At 56.8% G+C, this 24,925-nt stretch overlaps 1 protein-coding gene across 15 annotated transcripts in view; it reads right to left on the reverse strand.

Annotated features, from left to right (window-relative positions):
• The window catches only part of LOC102145378 (proline-rich protein 5), a 180,831-nt gene that overhangs the window by 116,605 nt on the left and 39,301 nt on the right, over positions 1-24,925 (reverse strand). For 7 of the 15 annotated variants that reach the window (XR_012418637.1, XR_010578308.1, XM_065522008.2 and 4 more), the window contains 3 exons: positions 20,432-20,512; positions 9,138-9,186; positions 5,806-5,863 (listed from right to left, as the gene is read on the reverse strand). Coding sequence is in view for 13 of the 15 variants with exons in the window: in XM_065522008.2 (XP_065378080.1) it covers positions 5,806-5,863; positions 9,138-9,186; positions 20,432-20,512 (188 nt within the window). In the remaining 2 variants the exon portion in view is untranslated. Of the gene's footprint in view, positions 1-219; positions 361-796; positions 889-5,805; positions 5,864-9,137; positions 9,187-20,431; positions 20,513-24,925 lie in introns of all 15 variants that reach the window. The other 8 variants (XM_074003573.1, XM_074003564.1, XM_045363476.3 and 5 more) reach the window with 2 other exon arrangements.

Consider the following 24,925-nt stretch of genomic DNA (forward strand, 5'->3'; position numbering starts at 1 on the left):
TTGTGCCTAGGAGGAACAGGTCTGCGGCTTGAGCTCTCCTGAACCCATAGCTCCAACTGGCTGCTCCCTGGTCCCAGGTCCTGACAGGCTTCTCCTCTGATCGGGCCCTTCCTTAAATCTCGTGCCCCTCAATCCTCGTCTCATGCTCTGCCTGTGGGCATCTGAGCCCAATTACTGCCCTATGGTCCCCATGCCCGACGCTGTGCCCACTGCACCCACCTGCAGCACCAGCAGCATCTGCACGATGGCAGGGGGCACGCGGGCATGGGCCCGGGCCAGCGCATCCTCTAGCTTCACACTGAGGGTGATGGCGTTCCGGAAGTGCAGCAGGGCCAGCTGGCGCACCGACGGCTCCTTGCCCTGTGGAGGGAAGGCACCCCACCCCACCAGCTGCGGTCACAGGCGTCCTCATCTCCCCTCTCCCGGCCCTGGGACCCCAAAGGGGGAAAAGACCTGCTGACCCTCAGGCCCCTCCACCCGTTCTCCTCAGATGACCCTGTCCCAAGGATAGAGTGTCCCTTCAGTTTCCTCTGGCAGTGAAAGGGTTACTGTCACAGAGCCCCCTACTCTGTGCCTCGCTGCTGCTGCTGGGGGACTCACGGGGAGGGAGGCGTCCATATCTGCAGCTTGAGCAGGTGGAAACAGGCTCCAAGCAACTCAGAAAGCCCAAGGAGAGCAGCACAGAGCAGAGCAGGTGTGTGCGCCCCCCAGCCCGGCAGCCCCCCCTCTGTAGAGTGAGGCCAAGGTGGGCACGGCAGGGGCACTGGGCTTCCCTCCCCAGGGCTGGGCCGCCCACCTGCACCGGGTAGAAGATGGCCTGCAGCATGGGCAGCACGTCACTGAAGAAGAAGTCCCAGGTCTCTGCCAGCGAGTCCAGCAGCTTCTGTCCTGTGGGCAGGGGGGCCGTCACCACTGGGCCTGGCTGGCTCTGGCAGATGCCTCCACTCACCCAGGATGGGTTGTCGGAGGATGCGGGAGTGGAGGGCCTGGGCTCAGGCCCCTGGAGGCACCTGCCCAAGGTCGACATCCAGCTCCACAGCTCAGCTGTTCTGTGGCCCTGGGCCCACTGCTTAACCTCTGTCTTCCATTTATAAAATGGGGCTAAGGGATCAGCCTCCCAGAGCTGAGGGCATGAAATGAGAACAGGGAACTTGGCTCAGGGTCTGCTCCTGGCAGATGACAGCTACCAATTCCCAGGCCTTTGTCACATACCAGACCCACACAAGTGAGAGCCACAGAGGTATACATCTGGCACAGGTGAGACCCACACAGGTACACCCGGCACAGGTGAGACCCGCATAGGGGAGACCTGCACAGGCAAGACCCACACAGGTACACCCAGCACAGGTGAGACCCACACAGGTGTGATTGCCACAGCAGTTTCAGCTCACATCCTAGTCTCATCAGATCCTCCTAATAACCCAGTTAAGCAGTTGATCTCACCTACCCACCGACCTCCTCCCTCCTCCCCCCACACTGCCTGCCCCTCCAGCAAACATTTACAGAACACCTACTCTGTGTTAGCCCTGATACTGGGCACTGGGGACCCAGCTGAGCCCCAAACAGCCACTGATCCATCACATGGCAGGGAAGTGGGACACTGAGCAGGATCATAAGGGCAGTGGCTAGCAGTGACTGACCCCCACCAAGCAGACAGAGGCTGAGCCTCCGAGGAAAGGGTGCACCACAGTCAGTCGCCCGGAGGACCCAGGGCCAGACCAGCTCAGGCTGCCTGTGGTCAGGTCTGGGGAGCCACGGAGACCACTTCCAATAGCAGCACCAAGTCCAAGGGAGGAGAGGGTGCAGAGGGTCAGGCAGGGAGGGCTTCCTGGAGGAGGGGCGATCCAAGCTGGGCTTGCCAGACTTAGTGGTATGGGGAAACATCTTGACAGGTGAGCCTCTGAAGCAGATACATAGGTAGCAGACATCGGGACCAGCTCTGCAGGATTTCTGCTGGCCCTGGGAGGAACGGTGCCATTCACTGGGTGAGTGACCCTTGTGGGATGGGGACAGCCACCCAAGCTGGCTCTGAGCTCCGGTGGGAAGGGCAATGTGTAGGCCTTTCTGCCCGGACTGAGCAGCGCTAGGATGAGGGCTGCTGGGTCCAGGGATGCACAGTCCAAGGGCGTGTCCCCAAGGCCTCTGCTGTCCACTGGAAGCCAGACGAGCAACTGGCGAGAGAGATCTTGGTGTGGCCGCCTCTGAGTGAAGAGAAAAGCGTCGCCGGCTGTCTCTCAGGCTGCAGCCCCGGCCAGCACTGCTTTGAAGTTTCCATGGGAACGTGGAGGCTGAACAGGGACCTTTGCCTCTTTTCCGCACTCTCTGGGCCCTGCCCCTACTCCTGGAAGCCCCCAGGTTCATGTAGGTTCGAGGGCACTAGGAGTGGGACCCAGCCAGGAGCAGCCCCGGGGGCTGGGGGCGAGCTGTACTGGTCCCCATCTTCGGCTCCCGGCCTGGTGGCCAGCCCTCTGCCCTCCCGGGTAGCCCACGCCTGGCTCCGAGGGCAACGGGGGCCAGCAGGAATGCCCCGGACGGGCGGATGCTCACCGCCCCGCCAAACCGTGCCCGCACACAAAGTCCCTTCAGTTCCCCTCTGCCGCGGCAGGAAGAAAGGCGGCTCAGTTCCCAGGCCAGCCGGGGGGTGGCTCTGGGCACCGGCCAGGCCCGCGTTCTGCTGAGCGCAGGCTGTTCTCCAGCCCACGGGGCGGAAATACTGCGGAAAGCAGATGTTGTAAAACAGAATCCAGGCCCCAGCTGGAGCCACACGGTGACAAGAGGCCAGAAAGGGCAGCCTCGTGGCTGGTGGGGCTCCTCTGTGGGGCAGTAGGGTTAGTCAGAGGCAGGCACGGGGCGACCCCAGGAAGTTCCTCCAGGCGGACTCAGTGGCATCCTCTATGAAAGGGGTGTGATACACGCCCCCACGTGGGCAGGTGGAAAGTGGAGATTAAACAGCACTGGGCATTTGCTGCCGGCAGGACGGGGCCGGGGTGCGCGCGCCGTGCCTTGACTCCAGCCCAACAGTAGCAGGGGCTGATGTAGGCGAGCGGCCCCGCAGTAGCTGCACGCTGGCTCCCACCCTGCGGTTCTCACTGTGGGCGCAGGCCGGGGTCTTTCCTTTGTCTGAGTGCTGAGGGCCCTGTGCAGGCCCTGGAAATGAACAACCCTGTCTCAGTCCCTGTCGGGAGACCCAGGAACAGGAAGGAGCACAGGGCAGTGTGAAAAACTATGCGCTGGGTGGACCAGGTCAAGGGCGTCTGGCGTGGGGACGGCCAAGGCACAGGCATGGAGGCAAGTGTGTAAAGCAGCACAGATGGATAACGTGACCCACACTGGGTTTGGATTCCCTGGTGGACGAGTGACGGCAGATCCCAGGGCCCGGCAGAGGACCAGGAGCTCCTGCCCAGAGGTCCCAAGTTTCAGGTTGCCAAGGAGTTGCCCGGCTGCAGCTGGAGCCGATTCCCTTAAGCCACACAGAGGCCATCGAACAACCACCCCGGCCGCGGTCCAGCCTTCCTCCCCTTCCTAGGGAGGGAGCCCTCCACCTCAAGGCCTCTCCTCCAGGCTCTCTGCTTCCAGGACCCGCTCTGCCCAGGGGCTGAAGTCCAAGGCCTCCCTGGAGGCAGAGAAGGGGCAGGGGGCAAGGTCCTGGGTCTGCCCCACAGGAGGCCATCACCACCCTCCGGCAGAGTTGCAGGCTCTGTAGGGACAGCTCCCACTGGAACTCAAGCAGGGGTCGGGGGCAGGAAGGGGGATGCCCCTGAGGCCACCCATCAGGGTGTGGACTTGGCTATGCCCCCATTGCATGGGGCCGAAAGGGACCAGACATTCCCCTGAACAGACCACACTTTGAGGCCCTACTCAAGGGCCACTGCCTCCATGCAGCCCTCTGACTGTCAAGGTAGAATGAACCCTTTCTTCTCCAGGACACTCCTTCACATTGACATTCATCACACTGGACCATCACCCTCTGGTCCGTGTCTGTGTCCCCAATTGGGCTGTGAGTCCCTGCAGGGCAGGGCCAGGGTCTCCTCCATCTCTGGGGCCCCAGAGGTCACCTGGGCCTGACATGGAGAGAACACTCAAGTGGACAGAGACTGTTCAAACCCACATTGCTAAGACAGGGGTGCTGAGGCCGGAGAGGAAACCCTGTGTCTGCAACTTCGTGGGAACTGCAGGCCAGGGCCTTGGACTCCCAGCTTAGAGTCCAGTGCCTGTCCCTGAGGCCTGGGGAGACCAGGCAGGGTTGGCGAGGTGGAAGAGGATGCTGGGCCCCTAGGTGGGGCCTCTCAGGGCTGCCCTCTGCCCCTTCTGCTGGGCAGGCACCACTGCTGGGAGGCTGCTCCGGACAAAGCTCCACTCAAGCCACACAAAACTCCCTTCTCCGAGAGCCCCAGCTCCCCTGGGCCAGACCTGGTGGGAGGCACAGGCACTACTGGAATGTGCCACATCAGGCAAGGGGCGTGGGCGGGCATCTTCCTCAGGTGCCAAATGCTCACAGCTCTGTCCTGCCAGCCTAGATGCTGCCTCCTCCAGGAAGCCTTCCCAGAACCCCCGTGTCTCCCCCACGGTCTGATGGTTCTCATAGCCTCTCTTCGTGTTCCTGTCTTGGCTGGACCCACCCAACATGTGCATTGGAGGTGAGGAAGGACCATGACATGCAGCTCCAAGGTCCCCTGAACATGCCAGGCCTCTGGGCCTGTGTCCTCCTCTGTGGAGCGGGCTAATAACTCTTTTTCCCAGGGTCAGAGGGAGGCCTGGAGGAGGAGCCTGGGGCAGTAGAGTGAAGAGTATGGGTTTGGGAGCCGGTGGCCTGCTTGGCACCCTGGCTTTGCCACGGAGCAGCTGTGTAGCCTGGGAGGGACACCGTGCCTCACTTTCCCCATGTTCAGTGCTAACAATGGTGGCTTCTTCACAGGGTTGTGGAAATCAAATGAGTTAGTAGACGTGAAACACTCGGGACAGTCTAGCAGGGAGGGACGCAGACGCCCGGTGCACAGGTGCTCAACACACAGGTACAGCGCAGGCCCGATCCCAGCACAGGGCCGGGTGCTCAGCACGGCCTGAGCAAAGCAGCATCCGTGGGAACTCAGTGGCCCCCGTCAGCTGACCCCGCTCCCAGGGCAGCTCGCTCCTGCAAGGTTGCACACGCTTCTGCTGCTGCCCGAGGCTCTCGGCCACAGGGAGCCCATCCTGCACAGTGAAACCAGCGGGGACCTCGCCCTCTGCCATGAGAAGGGTAAAGGGTGTGTGCCCTAAAGTCAGGCAGACCTGGGTTCGAGTCCCGCCTCCGCCCTGATGTGCACGGTAGCTGTAGGCAAATCACCTCTCATCACTGTGCTCTCCCACTCAGGAATAAGAACCTGAAGGTCCCCGTGGGTGGCTGGGAGCCTCGACAGAGAAAACTCAGCTGAGCCCTGGACCCTGTCCCCTCCTCTGTGAGTATCGGCGACCTCAGCCCTAACCCACTTCTCCTCTGACTGCAAAGACCGGGACAGGGGTTCTTCCAGGCTGCGGGAACAGAACTCACTAGGCCCGGAAAGCCCCGTGGGCAGGGAGGGGAAGCAGGGCCTTTCCCCGACGTCTCGTAGCCCTCCTCCGCTCCAGCAAGTTCGGAGGGGCAGAGCCTCTCCCAGGGTCCCCTCTGGGTAGGGATCTCGGCCCTGCTGCCCCAAGGCTGTATGTGGTCCTTCACAAGTCCTCCGGACCAGAGAGCCACACCTCGCACCGAGAGGCCCCAGCGTGAGGCCCCGCAGCCAGCCAGCACCCAGCACGGTCCAGAGTGGCCGCCATGGGGCCCACACTCACCCTCGTAGAAGCGGATCTTGTCCCGAAGGATCACCATGCCTTTTGTCAGCAGCTGATTCTGAAGGTAAACACAGAGGGGGTGTCACCGCCCTTGTGGATGCCTTGGGGTGTCCTGGCCAGCAGGGCCCCCGAGAGTCCATCCACCAGGGAGCAGCTGAGGCTTAAAGGGGGAGGAGACTCACCGAGGCCCCACAGTCCACCTGCTGCAGGGCCTGAGCATCGGTTCTCTCAGGGGGCAACTGACCCAACCCTGGGTTGTCACGAGACAGGGGGTGGTCACACGGACATCCCGAGAAATGGGCAGGGCCTACAGCCCCTTGCACTGGGCTCGGCTGGGCAGGCAGAAGCCTGGCATGTCCCACAGTGACGAAAGGACTTTGCAAGGACTTTGCAGCAAGAGGGGGCTCTCATTACCAAAGGCGGGGCCTGTCAGCTGCCACCCTACCTCAGGGACCCTGCACGAATTGCCTGAGGTCGCTTGGCTGAGAAGCATGCTGTGTGGTCTCAGCAATCCAAGTGTCTGCCAACGAAAGAATGGACCACAAAATGTGGCCCATCCACACAAAGAAATGAAGCACTGACTTGCGCTCCGATGAGAAACAACCTGATGCTGACAGAAAGAGTCCAGACAAAAGACTCCACACGCTCGTGTGATGCCACTGATACGAAATGTACAGAATCGGCCGGGCGCGGTGGCTCACGCCTGTAATCCCAGCACTTTGGGAGGCTGAGGCGGGAAGGTCACCTGAGGTCGGGAGTTCGAGACCAGCCTGACCAACATGGAGAAACCCCATCCCTACTAAAAATACAAAATTAGCCAGGCGTGGTGGCACAAGCCTATAATCCCAGCTACTCAGGAGGCTGAGGCAGGAAAATCGCTTGAACCTGGGAGGCGGAGGTTGCGGTGAGCAGAGATCATACCACTACACTCCAGCCTGGGCAACAAGAGCAAAACTGTGTCTCAAAAACAAAAAAAAAAAAAAAAAGAAGAAGAAATGTACAGAATCGGCAAATCCAGAGACACATGGTTGCCTCATACTGGGGAGGGCCTGGCGGGGGGAGGGATTACCAATGGGTACAGGGTTTCTTTTTGGCGTGATGAAAAACTCCCAGAATTAGATGGGGTGAGGTTGTATACTTTTGTGAATATACTAAAATCTCACTGGGTGCAGTGGCTTACACCTGTAATCCCAGCACTCTGTGAGGCTAGGACAGGAGGATCGCTTGAGCCCAGGAGTTCAAGACCAGACTCTGGACAACAGAGCAAGACCCCATCTCTACAAAAAATTAAAAAATTAGCCAGGTGGCGTGTGCCTGTGGTCCCAGATACTCAGGAGGCTGAAATGGGAGGATCGCTTGAGCCTGGGAGGTTGAGGCTGCAGTGAGCCATCATCACACCACTGTACTGCAGCCTGTGCAACAGAGTGAGACCCTGTCTCAAAACACACACGTAAAAACCATTAAACTGTACACTTTAAAAGGGTGAATCGTATGGCATGTGAATTATACCTCAATAAAGCTGTTAAATAACAATTTTTTGGCCGGGCGCGGTGGCTCAAGCCTGTAATCCCAGCACTTTGGGAGGCCGAGACGGGCGGATCACAAGGTCAGGAGATCGAGACCATCCTGGCTAACACAATGAAACCCCGTCTCTACTAAAAATACAAAAAAAATTAGCCGGGCGAGGTGGCGGGCGCCTGTAGTCCCAGCTACTCGGGAGGCTGAGGCAGGAGAATGGCATAAACCCGGGAGGCGGAGCTTGCAGTGAGCCGAGATAGCGTCACTGCACTCCAGCCTGGGCGACAGAGCGAGACTCCATCTCAAAAAAAAAAAAAAAAAAAAAAAAACAATTTTTTTTAAACCCCTAAAACAACATGATGCGAGGGACCACGGGTTCATCCTCAACTCTACTCATTTGGCAAGGTTGGTGCCTCGCTCCCAGCCTGCATGAGACGCCCCTGCGCTGAGCAGGGCCCTGGGCACTGCAGCAGCCCTGGAAGCTACAGGGGCACCAGGCCAGGCCTCGCTGGCTGCCCTCCCTCCCTGTGTGACCTCAGGCAGGTCGTTTCACCTCTCTAAGCGGCAAGTTCCACCATATCGCACACGTGTGCATCCTCGGTGCAGGCCTATTGGCCAGAGAAGGTGCAGCAAAGGTGAAATGCTGCAGTACCTGGGACAGACACTGGGTGATGCTGATGGCACAGCCACTGTCGCCACTGTGCAGCTCCGTGGGGCCATGCACACCCCAAACCTCTGCGGACATCCCAGGAGTTTGAAGGGAGGGAGAAAATGACAACACTTGGAGTTGATCACGTGCCAGGCACAGTGCTAAGAATTCACCACGTCTTGGCCGGGTGCAATGGCTCTCCTGTAATCCCAGTACTTTGGGAGGCTAAGACGGGCAGATCACCTTGAGGTCAGGATTTCGAGACCAGCCTAGCCAACATGGTGAAACCGTGTCTCTATAAAAATACAAAAATTAGCCGGGCATGATGGCAGGTAACTGTAATCCCAGCTCCCGGGGAGGCTGAGACAGGGGAATTGCTTGAACCCGGGAGGCAGAGGTTGCAGTGAGCTGAGATTGTGCCACTGCACTCTGGCCTGGACAACAGAGCAAGACTCTGTCTCAACAACAACCACCACCACCAAAAGACAAAAGAACAAAAATTAGCCAGGCGTGGTGGTGGGCGCCTGTAATCCCCAGCTACTCAGGAGACTAAGGTGTGAGAATCGCTTGAACCCGGAGGCAGAGGTTGCGGTGAGCTGAGATCATGCCATTGCACTCCAGCCTGGGCGACAGAGGGACACTGTCTCAAAAAAGAATTAGCCTCCTTTTATCATTTAATCTCCACAACAGGCCGGGCACGGTGGCTCAAGCCTGTAATCCCAGCACTTTGGGAGGCCGAGACGGGCGAATCACGAGGTCAGGAGATCAAGACCATCCTGGCTAACACGGTGAAACCCCGTCTCTACTAAAAAAATACAAAAAAAAAACTAGCCGGGCGAGGTGGCGGGCGCCTGTAGTCCCAGCTACTCGGGAGGCTGAGGCAGGAGAATGGCGGGAACCCGGGAGGCGGAGCTTGCAGTGAGCTGAGATCCGGCCACTGCACTCCGGCCTGGGCAACAGAGCGAGACTCCGTCTCAAAAAAAAACAAAACAAAACAAACAAACAAAAAATCCCCACAACAATCCACGTGGCTAGATAAGGAAGGAGGCAGGTTCTTGGAACCGCAGGCAGACTGTGGAGGAGCAGGTGCCCCACACCCCCGGGGGCAGCTGAGCCCCTGTGCTTTCTCATGAGGCAGGCCCAGCCCGGCTGGAGCAAGACCCACCTGCAGGTACTCCGTGAAGAAGGACCCCAGCTCCGTCTTCAGCAGCTGCCTGTGGGTGGGAGGGGAGACAAGAGTGAGTCCCAGACCACACGGCACTGGCATGGGGGACCCAGGGACGGGGGTGGGGCCTCCTGGGCAGCAGGAGACCAGCATGCTTAGCCCAAAAACATGGGGAGTGGACAAGTCCCACCCATCCAGACCGGCAGGGGCTGGGTCGGCCTCACGTCTGGGGCCTCCACGGTCCACGGTGGCGGCTCTTCAACTAGATCCCTGTGCTCATGTCACAGTAGAAGAGGCCAAGGGGTCCTCAGAGGGAAGACAGTGGCCTCTGCGTCTTACACCTTCTGGAGAGACACCCGGCAGGGCTGGGCCTGCACCGCTTGGTTTGCTCCTGCCTTCTACCTGCCCAAATCCCGGATGCCACGGGCTCCTCCTCTCTCCCCGTGCAGAGCTTCTTCCCAAGTGTTTCCTCTCTACTCCAGAGAAGTTCATTCAGTCTTCACCAACCCAGCTGCAGGCAGTCACCGGGGCTCCCCTTTTATTACAAGGGAGGCAAGAGAGGCTCGCAGAGGTCAAGACACCAGACCAGGGCCACGTGGGACACGCCAGAGCTGAGATCTGAACCTCGTCCTTGGCACTCAACGCTGACAATTCCTCCTTCCCTCCCTACACACCTCCAGGGCCTGAGAGAATAGGAACGTCACATTCCACACCAGCCAGGCTGAAAGCACATGGGCACTGTCAGCGCTGAGGCCCAAGATACGACCTGCCAACAGTCTTCTGAACCAAATACATCAGAAATCTTACTTTTTAGGTTGCTATTCCCATTAGGAAAACTTTTTTTTTTTTTTTTGGAGACAGAGTCTCACTCTGTCCCCCAGGCTGGAGTGCAGTGGTGTGATCTTGACTCACTGCAACCTCCACCTCCCAGGTTCAAGCGATTCTCCCACCTCAGCCTCCCAAGTAGCTGGGACTACAGGCCTGCACCACCAACAGGGCCAGCTAATTTTTGTATTTTTAGTAGAGACGGGGTTTCATCATGTTGGCCAGGCTGGTCTCGAACTCCTGACCTCAAGGGATCCACCCGCCTTGGCCTCCCAAAGTGAAGGGATTACAGGTATGAGCCACCGCACCCGGCCTAGGAAACTTTCTAATCAGTCCTGAATTACAGGCAGTTCTCACTTTGCATGGTTCTGATACATACAAGTTTCAGTTATCCCGGTTAAGTAAAGTAACAGCAGTCACCCAACCACATGGTTCAAATTTCGGTTCTTGGCACATTAACTGAGTAACTGCATAAAGTACAAGCTCTGTGGCTGCTCTCCAGTCCACAAATCAAAATGTAGGTAACAGATGTGTACAACGATCACTGACCAATTGCAACACTTCTTTCAAAGTCAGTCTGTGATTGGTCCCTGAGTATCTGTCAGCAGTTCATGCACAGACAGCAAAGGTGTGACCTGTGCTGCCTCCTTGTCTCCCAGTGTGAAACCCATGTGGCGTTCTGTAAAAATGGATACAAGAAAGAGCAACTGGCCAACACAGATAAAAGTGCAGCAAATCAACGAAAACTGATCATGTTCTGAACAGGTAAACACTGCTCAAACTACTATGTTCCCACTATTTTTTATTTATTTTTATTTTTTACAGAGTTTTGCTCTTTTTGCCCAGGCTGGAGTGCAATGGTACGATCTCGGCTCACCACAACCTCTGCCTCCCAGGTTCAAGTGATTCTCCTGCCTCAACCTCCCAAGTAGCTGGGATTACAGGCATGCACCACCATGCATGGCTAATTTTGTATTTTTTAGTACAGACAGGGTTTCTCCATGTTGGCCAGGCTGGTCTCGAACTCCCGACCTCAGGCGATCTGCCTGCCTTGGCCTCCCAAAGTGCTGGGATGACAGGCGTGAGCCACCATGCCTGGCTTATTTTTTATTTATATTTTTGGAGATGGAGTCTCACACTGTCGCCCAGGCTGCAGTACAGTGGTGCAATCTCTGCTCACTGCAACCTCCACCTCCCAGGTTCAAGTGATTCTCCTGCCTCAGCCTCCCCAGTAGCTGCGATTACAGGCACATACCATCATGCCTGGCTAATTTTTGTATTTTTAGTAGAGAAGGGGTTTCACCATATTAGAGAGGCTGGTCTTGAACTCCTGACCCGAGGTAATCCACCTGCCTTGGCCTCCCAAAGTGCTGGGATTACAGGCATGAGCCAATGCGCCTGGCCCCAATGTTTTAAATTATAGTGCACTAAATATTAATTTTACTGTACAATCTTTTTCATTTCTTTATATGGTTACAACCAAACATTAAAACATGTTGGTTACGTTTATAACCAATAGTAAAACAGCTTTCAACGTTCTGACAAGTTTCGGCCGGGTGTAGTAGCTCATGCCTGTAATCCCAGCACTTTGGGAGGCCGAGATGAGCAGACCACCTGAGGTCCAGAGTTCGAAACCAGCCTGACCAACATGGTGAAACCCCGTCTCTACTAAAAATGCAAAAATCAGCCGGGAGCCGGGCGCGGTGGCTCAAGCCTGTAATCCCAGCACTTTGGGAGGCCGAGACGGGCGGATCACGAGGTCAGGAGATCGAGACCATCCTGGCTAATATGGTGAAACCCCGTCTCTACTAAAAATACAAAAAACTAGCCGGGCGAGGTGGTGGGCGCCTGTAGTCCCAGCTACTCGGGAGGCTGAGGCAGGAGAATGGCGTAAACCCGGGAGGCGGAGCTTGCAGTGAGCTGAGATCCGGCCACTGCACTCCAGCCTGGGCGACAAAGCGAGACTCCGTCTCAAAAAAAAAAAAAAAAAAAAAAAAAAAAAAAAAAAAAAAAAAAAAAAAAAAAAAAAAATCAGCCGGGCATGGTGGTGTGCGCCTGTAATCCCAGCTACTCAGGAGTCTGAGACAGGAGAATCGCTTGAACTGGGCAGGCGGAGGTTGCAGTGAGCCAGGACCGCATCACTGCACTCCAACCTGGGTGACAGAGCGAGTCTCCGTCTCAAAAAAAAAAAAAAGTTTGTAAAGATTATGGAACAATTGTCATTTTCCCCGTGGTTTACTAAGATCACACAGTTTCAACGTGTAGTCATTTTGGGAGCCCTGCACTGTGGTTCAAAGAGAGGACTGGCTGAAGTTTTCAAAAGCAACGTGCTGGGGAAAAAAGCCCAAATAAGGCTTGCTTCCTGCAAGCTGCCTACCCTTTTCACTGTGCCCCTGGCCACCAGGAGTCGGAGGGTGACAAAGTCTACTGTTCCTGCTCCGGTCAGCTCTCTTAACCCTGGATCTGTGGGGGCTAGTGGAGGTACAATAACCATAGCTTCCCCCATACACAGTGAGTGCGTGCTCTAGTCCTCAGAGGCCCTTTTGGGGTGGTTGTACTTTATATTCCTGGAGACGCTGTAAGCTAGACCCCAGTTCAGGGCTGGCTTCCCCGACCATGCCATGGGGTCTGGGATCTGGGAGCTAAGGGAAGCCCAGAGAGGTGGCCTGGACTGAGGTAATCAGCACTCAGGTGCTGGGATGGAGGTGGCTCCTGCACCTGGTCATCACCAGAGCTCGGGGCTCGGCGCAGTACTGCAGGTGCATGGAAGCACAGGGCAAAATACTAATGCTCCTGCACAACTCCGTGGGCAGTGCTGAGGCGGGCCAGTCACAGGCCTCTGTTCACAGCCACCTGACAGGTGATGTTAGTGTCCCCATTTTATGGATGGGGAAGCTGAGGTTCAGGCTAACAGAGCAGCTGAGTGGTGCCAGCCCTGGAGTCTGGCCCTGTGCCTGCCAGCAGCTTCTCTTGGTAGCAGGACTGGCTTTGAGGCCCAACATCCTCCCTTGCACAACTGTGAAATCAGCGCAGTGGCCTTAACAAGGCCGAGGTTCACCCTGTGATCACAGACAGTGGTGCCCCGAGTGACCCTTGGCAGGCAGCCCCCACCCCAGCAGTCCCCTCAACCTTCTCCCACTGACCCCAGGACCTGTCCTCTGGTCCCCCAAGGACCAAGCTGTGACCTCAGCCTCATGGAGTGATCCCCATGTCCACGCAGCATCTGTCTCAGTTACCGCAGGCATTACTTGCAGGGCCACTTTGGGTGATGCCAGAGAGCAGGGCACCAGGTGAGAAGGGAGGGTCTTCACAGAAGGCACAAAGCTGAGCCCGAGGGTGTCTGCTCAGCAAGTCTGGGCTGGAGGGCAGGCCCCAGGGCTTGCTAGCACGCCATGTGACTCTGGAAGAGACCCTTCCCCTGTCTGGGCCTCTGCACCGTTGTCTGTGGCCTGAGATCCACGTGAACACAGAGCAGGAGGTGAGGCAGGAGAGTAGGGTCTGGAGGCAGGGAACCTAAGGCCAATTTACACTGACTTCCTAGAACTAAATCCAAAGGAACACCCCAGCATTCCATGCCCAAGTAACAAAAGGACCAGAGGCTACTTCCTTTGCAACCCCTCTCATTTCTGCACGGCAGATGAAAAACTGCAAGCACCCCTACCACAACTGGTTGGGCCAAGTCTTCAACTGCATAGGAGTGTAACTTGTAACCTCAGCTTCTGACTGATCACTTTCCACAACCAATTGGACATTTGCATAGGGTGCTTCACTTCAGCTGCTAATTGGTCGCTTTCCACAACCAATCGGACTGACTGTGGGCCAGTACTTTATTTACATAGGGTGTACACCAAGTAACCAATGGGAAACCTCTAGAGGGTACTTAAACCCCAGAAAATTCTGTAACCAGGCGCTTGAGCTGCTTGCCTGCTTCCACTGTAGGGAGTGTGCTTTCATTTTCAATAAATCTCTGCTTTTGTTGCTTAATTCTTTCCTTGCTTTGTGTGTTTTGTCCAATTCTTTGTTCAAAGCGCCCAGAACCTGGACACCCTCCACCAGTAACAGAGGGTCCCGGGGGGTCAACTGGGACCAGGAGCAGCTGGAGCCCAGAAAAGCCCTCCTGGTCCTCTCCCTGCCCGGGATGAGTACGGGCATGAAAGCTGACGAAGGAACGAAGGAAGGAATGAATGTCTCCTTCAGGACCACATGGCCCCTCAGCTCAAATCCCAGAGCGGCTCTAACGAAGTCCTACCTGGGGTGGCTCCAACTCACTGGCCACCTCTCGGGCTCCCCTCGCCTCCTCCGACATTTCCTCTCACCCAGCAGCTCACACTGAATGAAGTGAATGAACTGCGTGCGCTCCTTTTCTGGGCAGGGGGGAGGGGCACCATGGCTGAGCATCCCCCCATTTGCACTGTGCCCACCAACTCTCCCAGACCCCAGTAAGAGCACAGACACGGCCTCAGATCTGAACTGACCACAGGCTGAGGATGAGTGGCCAGTTCGGGCCCCACTGCCTCTGGCCAGGAATGCTGCCGAAGGTCTCATCCACCTCTCAAGCCTGCAGGTAGTGGGTGCTCACAATGAATGCTAAATGGATGGGCGACTTCCACCTGGCAGCCGCCAGCACCTGGGATCCCCTCATTCCTGACCTGTGAGACCCCTTCCAGGCAGGGGAGAGTTCGTACACCAATTCCAACCATGCAAAAGCCCTATGAGATGAGAACCATGTTCATTACAGAGATGGGGAGACTGAGGCTCTGGGAAGGCACTGATGAAGTCAAAGGCTGGACCAGGGAACCCAAGGTTGGAGCCCTAGTCCTGCAGATGAAAAACAGGCATCCTTTCTACGGGACACCAGAAGAGAGCCTGCCCGGTCTGGGATTGTGGGAAACTTCAAAGTCAAGTAGCTTAAATCTAACCAGCACCTCTGGCCTGCACGTGAGACCTGCTGCTGACAGGCTGCGGGCATGGCCACCTGGCCTGAGCACAGGATCCCTGACAGTGGGAGGGCACCACACCCTGAGGGGAACCCCAAGCCAGCCCCATGCATGCTAGGAATAGAGGACACCATGCCAGGGAGGGAGAAGTGGGGGTGTGGGTGTCCTCGGATCACAGGAGGGGAGCCCAGGGGATAAAGCTGCAGTAAATCCCAGGCCCTAGGGGCTAGCAGGCTACAAAGGGGACAGCCTGGGTGTACCTGGGATGTCAGCCTCAAGAGAGACGGCTGTGGGAAGGGTCTGCAGGGTCAGAAAGCAGAGGCTGGGACACCCCGTCCAGGGGGTTTGCTGCTTCCTGGGAGCAGCTAGGCCAGCAGGACCTGGTGCTGGAGCTGGGCAGGGACAGATCATCTGCGACTTGGCCAGGAGCCAGCAGGAGAGGCCTTGCAGGGAGCAAGTGGCCCGAGCTCCTGTGCTACCCGGAGGACTCAGTTGCACGCCTCTCTTGGTCAAAGGCAGACCCGTATGAGCCACATGGGATGCCGGAAGAGAGGCTGCCCCAGACAGACACCCTGGCTGCATTCTGCAGGGACAGCATAGGCAGCACATAGCAGCCCAGGCCACTAAGCACAGGGGAAATGGACTTCATGGCTGAGCACAACGAGGGCGCCCGGGGACTCAGACTCTGTCTAAGAGGGTGGGTCAGGGATAATGTCATGCAAAGCCATCAAGATAAAAAGAGGTTTGGGTCCTTAAATCCACAGTCCTCTGGATGGAGAGTGACTTATTCGTTAAGATTTTTTTCTTGTTTTCTCAGCCAGGTGCAGTGGCTCCCGCCTATAATCCCAACACTGAGGCAGGAGGATCGCTTGAGCCCAGGAGTTTGAGACCAGCTTGGGCAACAGAGCAAGAGCTCATCTCTAGAAAAAATAAAAAAAAATTAGCTGGGCTTGGTGCTGGACGCCTTTAGTCCCAGCTACTCAGGAGGCTGAGGTGCTGGGATCACTTGAGCCCATGAGTTGCAGGTGGCAGTGAGCTATGGAGCTATGTTCACGCCACTGCTCTTCGGCCTGGGCAACAGGTCGAGACCTAGTCTCTTAAAAAAAAAAAGAAAAATCTTTTTCTTTACCTGAAAAAATGATTACGCAAAGTGTGTCCGTCTCTGTACCTCAGGAGGAAGAAAGGTGATCAAAGGAAGGGATCAAGAAAATAGCTAGACAACTGGACATTATACAAATTAAAACTTTTTGTGTTTCAAAGGACACAGAAAGGAAGTGAAATGACAGCTCACAGAATGGGAGGAAAGATTTGCAAACCAGTATCTAACCGAGTCTGGATCCACAATATATAAAGAACTCCCATAGCTCAATAATACAAGGACAAATAACCCCACTGAAAAATGGGCAAGTGATGGGAACAGACAATTCTCCAAAGAAGAAACCTAAATGGCCAATAAACACCTGAAAAGGTGCTCAACATCATCAGTCATCAGGGAAATGCAAATCAAAACCACAAACAGACGCCACTTCTCGGAATGAAAGCCCTGGAAATTAATAAGTGTTGGTGAGGATGTGGACAAACTGAACTCTTCTGCCCTGCTTATACGCTGCTAAGTGGGACAGCGGAATGGTACAGCCACTGTGGGAAAGGCGAGAGTACCTCAAAAAGATAACCACAGAGTTATCAGGGGACCCAGAAATTCCACTGCTAGGTATACGAACCTAAGAGAAATGAGGCCAGGTGCGGCGGCTCAGGCCCGTAACCCCAGCACTTTGGGAGGCTGAGGCGGGCAGATCACTTCAGATCAGGAGTTCAAGGCCAGCCTGGCCAACTCGGTGAAACCCCGTCTCTACTAAAAATATAAAAATTAGCCAGGCATGGTCGTGCACGCCTGTAATCCCAGGTACTCAGGAGGCTGAGGCACAAGAATCGCTTGAACCCGGGAGGCAGAGGTTGCAGTGAGCCCAGATTGCCCCACTGAACTCCAGTCTGGGTGACCGATCAAGGCTCACTCTCAAAAAAAAAAAAAAAAAAAGATGAAAACATGCGTTCACACTAATTCTTGCACACAGATGTTCACAGCAGCGTTATTCATCACAGCCAAAAGGTAGAAAGAACCACGTCCATCAGCCGAGGACTGGGTGCGCATACGGCGTGCTTTCCATACACACAATGGAATATGACCTGGCACGAAAAGCAGCAAAGCAGGCAGGCCGGATGCAATGGCTCACGCCTGTAATCCCAGCACTTTGGGAGGCCGAGGCGGGTGGATTACCTGAGGTCGGGAGTTCAAGATCAGCCTGACCAACATGGTGAAACCCCGTCTCTACTAAAAATACAAAATTAGCCGGGCGTCGTGGCACATTCCTGTAATCCCAGCTACTCGGGAAGCCGAGGCAGGAGAATCCCTTGAACACGGGAGGCGGAGGTTGCAGTGAGCCGAGATCATGCCATTGCACTCTAGCCTGGGTGACAAAAGTGAAACTCCATCTCAAAAAAAAAAAAAAATAAATAAATAAATAAAATAGCGAAGCAGTGGTAAAAGCGAAGCAGGGGTACGTGCTCCTCCCTGAGTGGACCTCAAGAGCACTGCACTGAGGGAGAGAAGCCAGGCATGAAGGGCCACCCGCTGTACTTCCATTGATAATGGAATGTCCAGAACAGGCACATCCACAGACAGAAAGCTGTCTGTGGTCACTGCCAGGGTTGGGGAAAGGGTATGAGGAGGGGCTGCTAAAGCTTTCTGGCTGGGGTAATGAAAATCTCCTGGATACCGGGCATGGTGGCTCACACCTGGAATCCCAGCACTTTGGGAGGCCGAGGTGGGTGGACCACCTGAGGTCAGGAGTTCGAGACCAGCCTGGCCAACGTGGTGAAACCCCATCTCTACTAAAAATACAAGGATTGGACAGGCGTGGTGATGTGTGCCTGTAATCCCAGCTACTTGGAGGCTGAGGCAGGAGAATCACTTGAACCCGGGAGGCGGAGGCTGCAGTGAGATGAGGTCACACCACTGCACTCCAGCCTGGGAAACAAGAGTGAAACTACGTCTTAAAAAAAAAAAAAATCAAGGGGGACCATTTGGATGCTGGTGAAATCAATGTCTCTAGTAACAGACTCTCTCATGGGATCAAAGCTAGTGACCAATTATGGATTTAATGTATCATTAAAGTCATTTTTTTTTTTTGAGACGGGGTCTTACTCTGTTACCCAGGCTGAAATGCAGTGACATAGTCTTGGCTCACCGCAACCTCCACCTCCGGGCTCACACGATTCTCATGCCTCAATCTCCCAAGTAGCTGGTACTACAGGCACCCGCCACCACGCCCAGCTAATTTTTTGTATTTTTGGTAGAGACAGGGTTTCACCATGTTGCCCAGGTTGGTCTTGAACTCCGGAACACAAGCAATCCCCCTGCCTTGGCCTCCCAAAGTGCTGGGATTACAGGGTGAGCCACTGTGCCCAGGCTAGTGTCATTGAATTTAACGTGGCCACGCCGTCCAGAAGGGCCGGGGTACGGCAGGGGGCTGAACAACCCAGTGACCCTGAAGGCAGGGGCTTGAGCTCCAGCTCTGTTCATTATTAGCCCTGTGACCTCAGCAACCTACGTCAACCGCTGTGCCTCAGTCTCCCTCGCCGGTAAAATGGAGATAACAAGGCATCCACTTCTCAGGGCTGCAGTGAAGAGTGGATGAGTGTTTTTTAAACTTACTTTTAAAAAACGTTAACACATATTAATAGAGAAGGGGTCTTGTCATGTTGGTCTCAAACTCCTGGCCTCTGGCGATCCCCCAACCTTGGCTTCCCAACGTGCTGAGATTACAGGCATGAGCCACTGCTCCAGGCCACGGACGGGTTTGGCGTGGAAAACTCCTGGTCTAAGGCCGGCACAGAGCAAGGCTTCAGTAAAAAGACTCTGCTCTTATTCCTTAAACCTTCTAGCACTTAATTCTCAACTGGCTAAAAAGAAGTTGCTCCAAATAACCTAACTGCCCAGGGGCTCAAAGTCTAACACAGCCCCTGATTTTTACCCATTTCTTGGGTAGAATCCTGGGGCTGGCGAGGGGAGCCCGGGGCCCAGGGCAGCTTCTCCATGCACCCACCCCCAGCACACACTCCTGGGGAGGCCGTGTGCTCTGCATCAGCCCTGTGGAGAGGTGGCAGCAAGAATAGCCAATTACCAACGCTGTTCATGCCAAGGACGGGCAGGGGAGAGGGGTGTCCAAAGCCGGGGACTGTGCCTGCCGCTGGATTCGTGAATTTAAAAGTATCTCCTTTTGTTGTTGTTTAAATACCCCGCTGGCCGGGCATGGTGGCTCACATCTGTAATTCTAACACTTTGAGAGGCCGGAGGCGGGAGGATGGCTTGAGCCCAGGAGTTCGAGATCAGCCTGGGTAGTAAGACTCCCATCTCTGCAAAAAATAAAAAATCAGCCGGGTGTAGTGGTACACACCTGTGGTCTCAGCCACTCAGGACACTGAGGTGTGAGGGTTGCTTCTGCTCAGAAGGCAGAGGCTGCAGTGAGCTGAGATTGCACCACCACACTCCAGCCTGGGCAAGAGCAGGACCCTGTCTCAAGAACCAAACCAAATCTCCCGGCAGATCCTTTGGGCTCCTGTTTCCTGAAGCAGAGGCTCATCGGGAAAATGAGCTCCTGGAGCCCCACCCAGGGGTGGGCCAGATGAGCCAGAGAAAAGCAGGACACCCTGAACAAGTGGCATGTATTGGGCCTCAGTTTACCCACATGTCAGGGCCCCTTCAGTGTTGCCACACAGGGTGGAGGGGGGCGCCTGCGTATGAAAGTCTGGCCGGTCCACTGACTCTTCTCCTGAATAACAAGGGGAAGGATGACCGCCTATTTTGCCAGTATTCTTTTGACACAGGGACAAGGCAACAGGGTCAGGGCCAAAGGAAACAGCACAGAGCTGGGAACCGCCTCCTTGGAGCAGCTGTGTGATCCGGGGCGAGTCTCTTGACCTCTCTGAGCTTTGGCCTCCTCCACTACAAATGGCAACCCTGGACTCCCTTGAAGCTCCTGCCACCTGGCTCGGGGCAGCAGCTCAGTGGGTGTGCGTCCAGCCTGCTGCTTCGCAATCCTCATTTCCCAGCTATTCACAGGAAACGAGGGGCGTCTGGCAGGGCTGGAATTGCTTTTCCGGGAATGACACTCCCATCATTAGGCAGGTGGGTCCTTCCTCTTTAACAGAATAAATATCCTTCGTGATGCTCAGCACCAGTGAGGACCGTCGGCGTCATCTCCAGCAGCCGTCCAAGTCCCACCCCGCTTCCCCTTGAAGACCTTTCTCTGTGGGGGGTGGGGGCGCAGGGCCACCAGGCCTGAAGTGGTTTGTGGAGGTCCTGGCCCCGTGGCCACTGCTAACTTGGACCTCACTCTCCTGTGGACAGATGGCCTCTGGGGGAGGAAGCCCAGGCGTGGCTGATGGGTCAGAGGCCTGGCTGGGGCCTCCGACTCTGGGCCTAGCCTTCCCTGCCACTCGAGGACCCTGGCCCAAGGTGGGACAGACACTCACCGGACACCCTCATTGAGGCTGAAGAGCTCCTGGTCGGGCAGCCCCTTGCGCTGGAAGACGGCAATCACCCCGTTGTGGATGCTGTGAGCAGAGGGAAAAGAACACTGCAGTCCCGAGGTCTGAGAGCCCCCTGGTTGCCCATCAGGCCCCCTTCCTCTTTCCCTCTCTCTTAGAAGGGCAGGATCGCCGTCCCTGCAGGACCCTGCTCATACCCACTTCAACTCCGAGGCCCTGCAACCCTGGCCCAGCCCTGCTGGAGCCCAGCCTGTATCACCAGGTGCCCTCTGGTCACCGCCCCAGGACCTTGCTCCCATGTCCTCTGCACACTATGTGGCCAAACCTCAGCCAGCTCTGCTTCCTTTCTGGGTTCTTAACCCCACCCTGCCCAGGCCAGAAACCAGGAAACCCCTGAGCCTCTCCCACCCCCAAAAACATCCAAGTCCTGTGGACTGTTGCCCCTTCTCTACCTCCACGGCCACCCCGAGTTCAGGAGCATCACTGCATCCCTAGCCAGCTGCGGGACTCCCGACCCCCTCATGCTTCCTGCCCGTTTATAAAACTCTCTAAGGTTGCCGGGTGCGGTGGCTCAAGCCTGTAATCCCAGCACTTTGGGAGGCCGAGACGGGCGGATCACAAGGTCAGGAGATCGAGACCATCGTGACTAACATGGAGAAACCCCGTCTCTACTAAAAATACAAAAAATCAGCAGGGTGGGATGGTGAGTGTCTGTGGTCCCAGCTACTCAGGAGGCTGAGGCAGGAGAATGGCGGGAACCCGGGAGGCGGAGCTTGCAGTGAGCCGAGATAGCACCACTGCACTCCAGCCTGGGTGACAGAGCGAGACTCCGTCTCAAACAAAACAAAACAAAAGTCTCTAAGGCAGGCGCTGGCAAACATTTTCTGTGAAGGGATAGAAAGCAAATCTTTTAGGCTTCATGGGTCACCAGCCTCTGTTACAACTGCTCAACGCGACTGTTGTGATGTGAACGTAGCTGTGGCAGCAGGGTGCAGTGGTTCACGCCTGTAATCCCAACACTCTGGGAGGCCAAGGCAGGAGGATTGCTTGAGGATGGGAGGTCAAGACCAGCCTGGGCAACACAGTGAGATCCTGCCTCTACACAAACCGAAAACAGGCCAGGTGCGGTGGCTCACTCCTGTGATCCCAGCACTCTGGGAGGCCAAGATGGGCAGATCACTTGAGGTCAGGAGTTTGAGACCAGCCTGACCAACATGGCGAAATCTTGTCTCTACTAAAAATACAAAAATTAGGCTGGGCAGGGTGGCTCATGCCTGTAATCCCAGCACTTTGGGAGGCTGAGGAGGTCGAATCACCTGAGGTCGGGAAGTCCGGCCCATTTCTACCTCCTAGAGCTCTCCTGCGCCCCTTCCCGGCTTGCCTGGACCTCAGATGACACGAGCCGGCCTCCCACCTCTCCACCACATCCACCCTCTGCGGAGGCCACAGTTCCTTCCCTGCCCAGGGCTTTGTGAGGCAGCCACTGCCCGGCAGGCACAGCCTGAGGTCCTGCAGGCAGCATCCAGGGTCCTCCCGACATGGACCCTCCCCACACTCCCAGGCATCCTGATCTCTGACCCCAGGCAGTGTAGGACCCTCCGGGCGGCACCACATCTCTGGGTCTCAGTACCCACTGCCCCTCCTGTCTGGAAGGCCCTTCTCGTCCCTATCCATGAGGCAAGCAGCTATTCATCTTGATTCAGAGGCTACTACCTTCGAGAAGCCCTCTGACCCCTGACCCTTTCCTTCCCAGTGCTGACTCTCCACCAGCACTTTGCTGATTCACTTTCCTGGTCACGAGTGCCCGCTGCTGGCCGCGAGGTCCTCAGGGTAAGAACCAGGTCTGGGTACAACAGCCACCTCCCACCCAGGACCTGGCTGCAGCGCTAAGGCTCCTATGGCAGACCAGCACCACACTTCTCACCTTGGAGGGGACGGCTGTCCACAGGATGCTGCCCACACCACAAAGCAGGCAGCCGCCACCACGCTCCTAACGTCCTCCCCTGCTTTAACTCTACCCTTGCCTGTGACTTGGCCACCCATTTTGCAGATGAGAAAACCAAGGCCCAAGTGGCTAAGTCCTCTGCTGGAAGTCACAGAGCAGCTGGCATCTTGGACCCCTGTGCACCCGAACTCCCCTGTGCTCTTTCTCCCAGGCAGCGTCCCCACATGGAGCCGGGGCTGGGCAGGGCTTCCTGTCTCCCTGTCCTCTCAGGTGCGGGGCACTCACAGGCCTCATATTCCACATGCTTCCAGGAGGCTCTGAGCAGCTTGGGGGCTGTGCCAGGTTCCACAGCTGATGCTTGGCCTGGCCCGGCTGCAGGCTGAGACCCAGCTCTGCCCAGGGCTTCATCAGCTTCTCAGCGGGCACCGGCCGAGATCACGCCGGATACGCATCCCTGGCCTGGGGTGCCCGACTGCACCGGAATGCTCCTTAGTCCCCTGTCTGGTGACACGGGCTCTCTACCTTTGTTTACTGTCTGTAAGTCGGGAATCCTAAGAGCGTCAACCCCAGTGAGTTTGAAAGATGAGCCGGCCCAGGGGAGAGGCTGGTGGCTGGTCATCCCCTCATGGCTGGGATGATGCTCCCCTGCGAGAAGCCCTGGGGTGGCCCCAGCCCCACAACAATGTCACAGTAGAGCTGCCCCCGCCCCCACTTGCAGACTAAAAAAAGTTGAAAATCCCAAGGGAAGTCTGCTAGGAAACCAGCTGTCCCCCAACAGCAGCCACCCTGCAATCCTGGCAGCTGCAGACGCCCTCCAGCCCTGTGGCAGCTGCTGGGGTGGGTTGGAGGCGGTGGAGCCCTGCATTGACTGGGAGGGCCTCTGGGATATGGCGGGCGGAGGTACTCCCAGCCACTGTCTCCAGACCCTGGATGGAGGTTCAGGGGCGCCTTCCCAAGTTCTCTCCTGGAGCCCAGGCCTCCCTTACAGTGCATGGTGGAGCCACTGCTGGACCCAATTCAGGCAGAGGAGACAGTGCAGTGGTGTCGCCAGGGCTGCCAAGGCTCACAGTGGGTCCCAGGCTTCAGCCCTGCTGTCCTCAGTGACCTGCCCTGAGCAGCCTGTCCTTTCCTGTTCATTAAACCTCCTGGGGGCCTCCAGCCCACTCTGGTCGCCCTGCCAGAGGTGACTCTACACCATAGGGCCTCTGGAAGAAGTTCTCCCCCTGACCTGCGGCCCTCTTGGGGTCTGGTGTCACTCACACAGCCCTCCTCACTATCCCCTTGAGGCCCCAGGCTGGAGCTGCTGTGGCTTCTTCCCGCGCCGGGCCTCCGTCCCGCTGTTCCCTCTGCCTGGGGCTCGCCCTCCACCTGCCCTTGCTTGCAGCTGTGTGGGAGAGCTACTTTGACCATGGTCTTCTTTTTAGGGGAGGAAGGGTCTACCTGGCTCACGGTTAGACCTCCCGACGCCCCACCTAGCCTCACACTCTGGCTGCACAGAGCAAAGCCCAGCAAGCACCTGCCCGAGAACACCTGCCCACAAATGCCGTGGCGCGCCCTTCCCCACCCAGGGGCCTGAGCCTCTCCTGGGCTCCTTGCCCTGGACGTTCTCCCATCCACACTCCCCACCCCTGCCTCCTCCCTCCGAGGACCTTGAACTTCCTCCCATCCCCAGGTTGGTCCAAGGTGCAGGCCTGGGTTTGAATCCCAGCACTACACTTACAGGCTGGGTAACTCGGCCAAGTTACCACCTAACCACTCAGTGGTTCAGGGTCCCCAGCAGGAAAATGGACTTCTCAGTACAGTGCCACCGCCCGGGTTGCTGTAAGGTCAGCATGCCATGCCCTGCCCTGCCCTGCCCTGCAGCCTTTTCCGTGAAGCTATAGGGTGGGGCTTGCATCTACCACTCCTTGGCCACACCCGGCCTGGGCCCACCTACTCTGTGGCTTCTCAGTCCTCTAACCACCAGGCCCCAGGTTACAGGAGAAGACAGAGTCACACAGCCTGGCACCCGCAGAGGCCCCTCCCCCACCCCCAGGCCGCTCAGGACCTCTGCTCCTCTCCACCCCCACCCAAACCCTTGGAGCCGGTGGGGGAAGGGTGTTTGGTAAACGAGAAAGCCTCCGCTGCGGGCCACTCAGGGATAGAGGAAGGGCGGGGAGGGTGGGAGGGTCTCACGTGACCTGTCATCTCCCAAAACAGAAACGAAACCCCAGCTGCCCCTCCGGGCCCAACAGACAGGCCCAGTTGGTGCAGGTGTAAATGTCCCCTGGAAACCACATGGGACACTGCCGTGGCTTTGACTTCCCTTGTCCAGATGTGGACGGCCTCCTCTAGGAAGCCCCCCAGCCCCAGCAGGCAGTGCCCTCCCAGGGCAGGGCCTCACACCCCAGGAGGGTAAGTCCTCCTGAGGCCAAGTCCCAGCAGGGGGCCAGCCCCTCTTGAGCGCTGGGCAGGTGCAGGTGAGGGAGAGAAGGGCACGACCCTTAGGGAGGCTCCATGGTGCCTGGCAGTGCTGAGATCTGCTGCAGCTGGGG

This window comes from Macaca fascicularis, chromosome 10 (genome assembly GCF_037993035.2).
Source record: "Macaca fascicularis isolate 582-1 chromosome 10, T2T-MFA8v1.1".
NCBI lineage: Eukaryota > Metazoa > Chordata > Mammalia > Primates > Cercopithecidae > Macaca > Macaca fascicularis.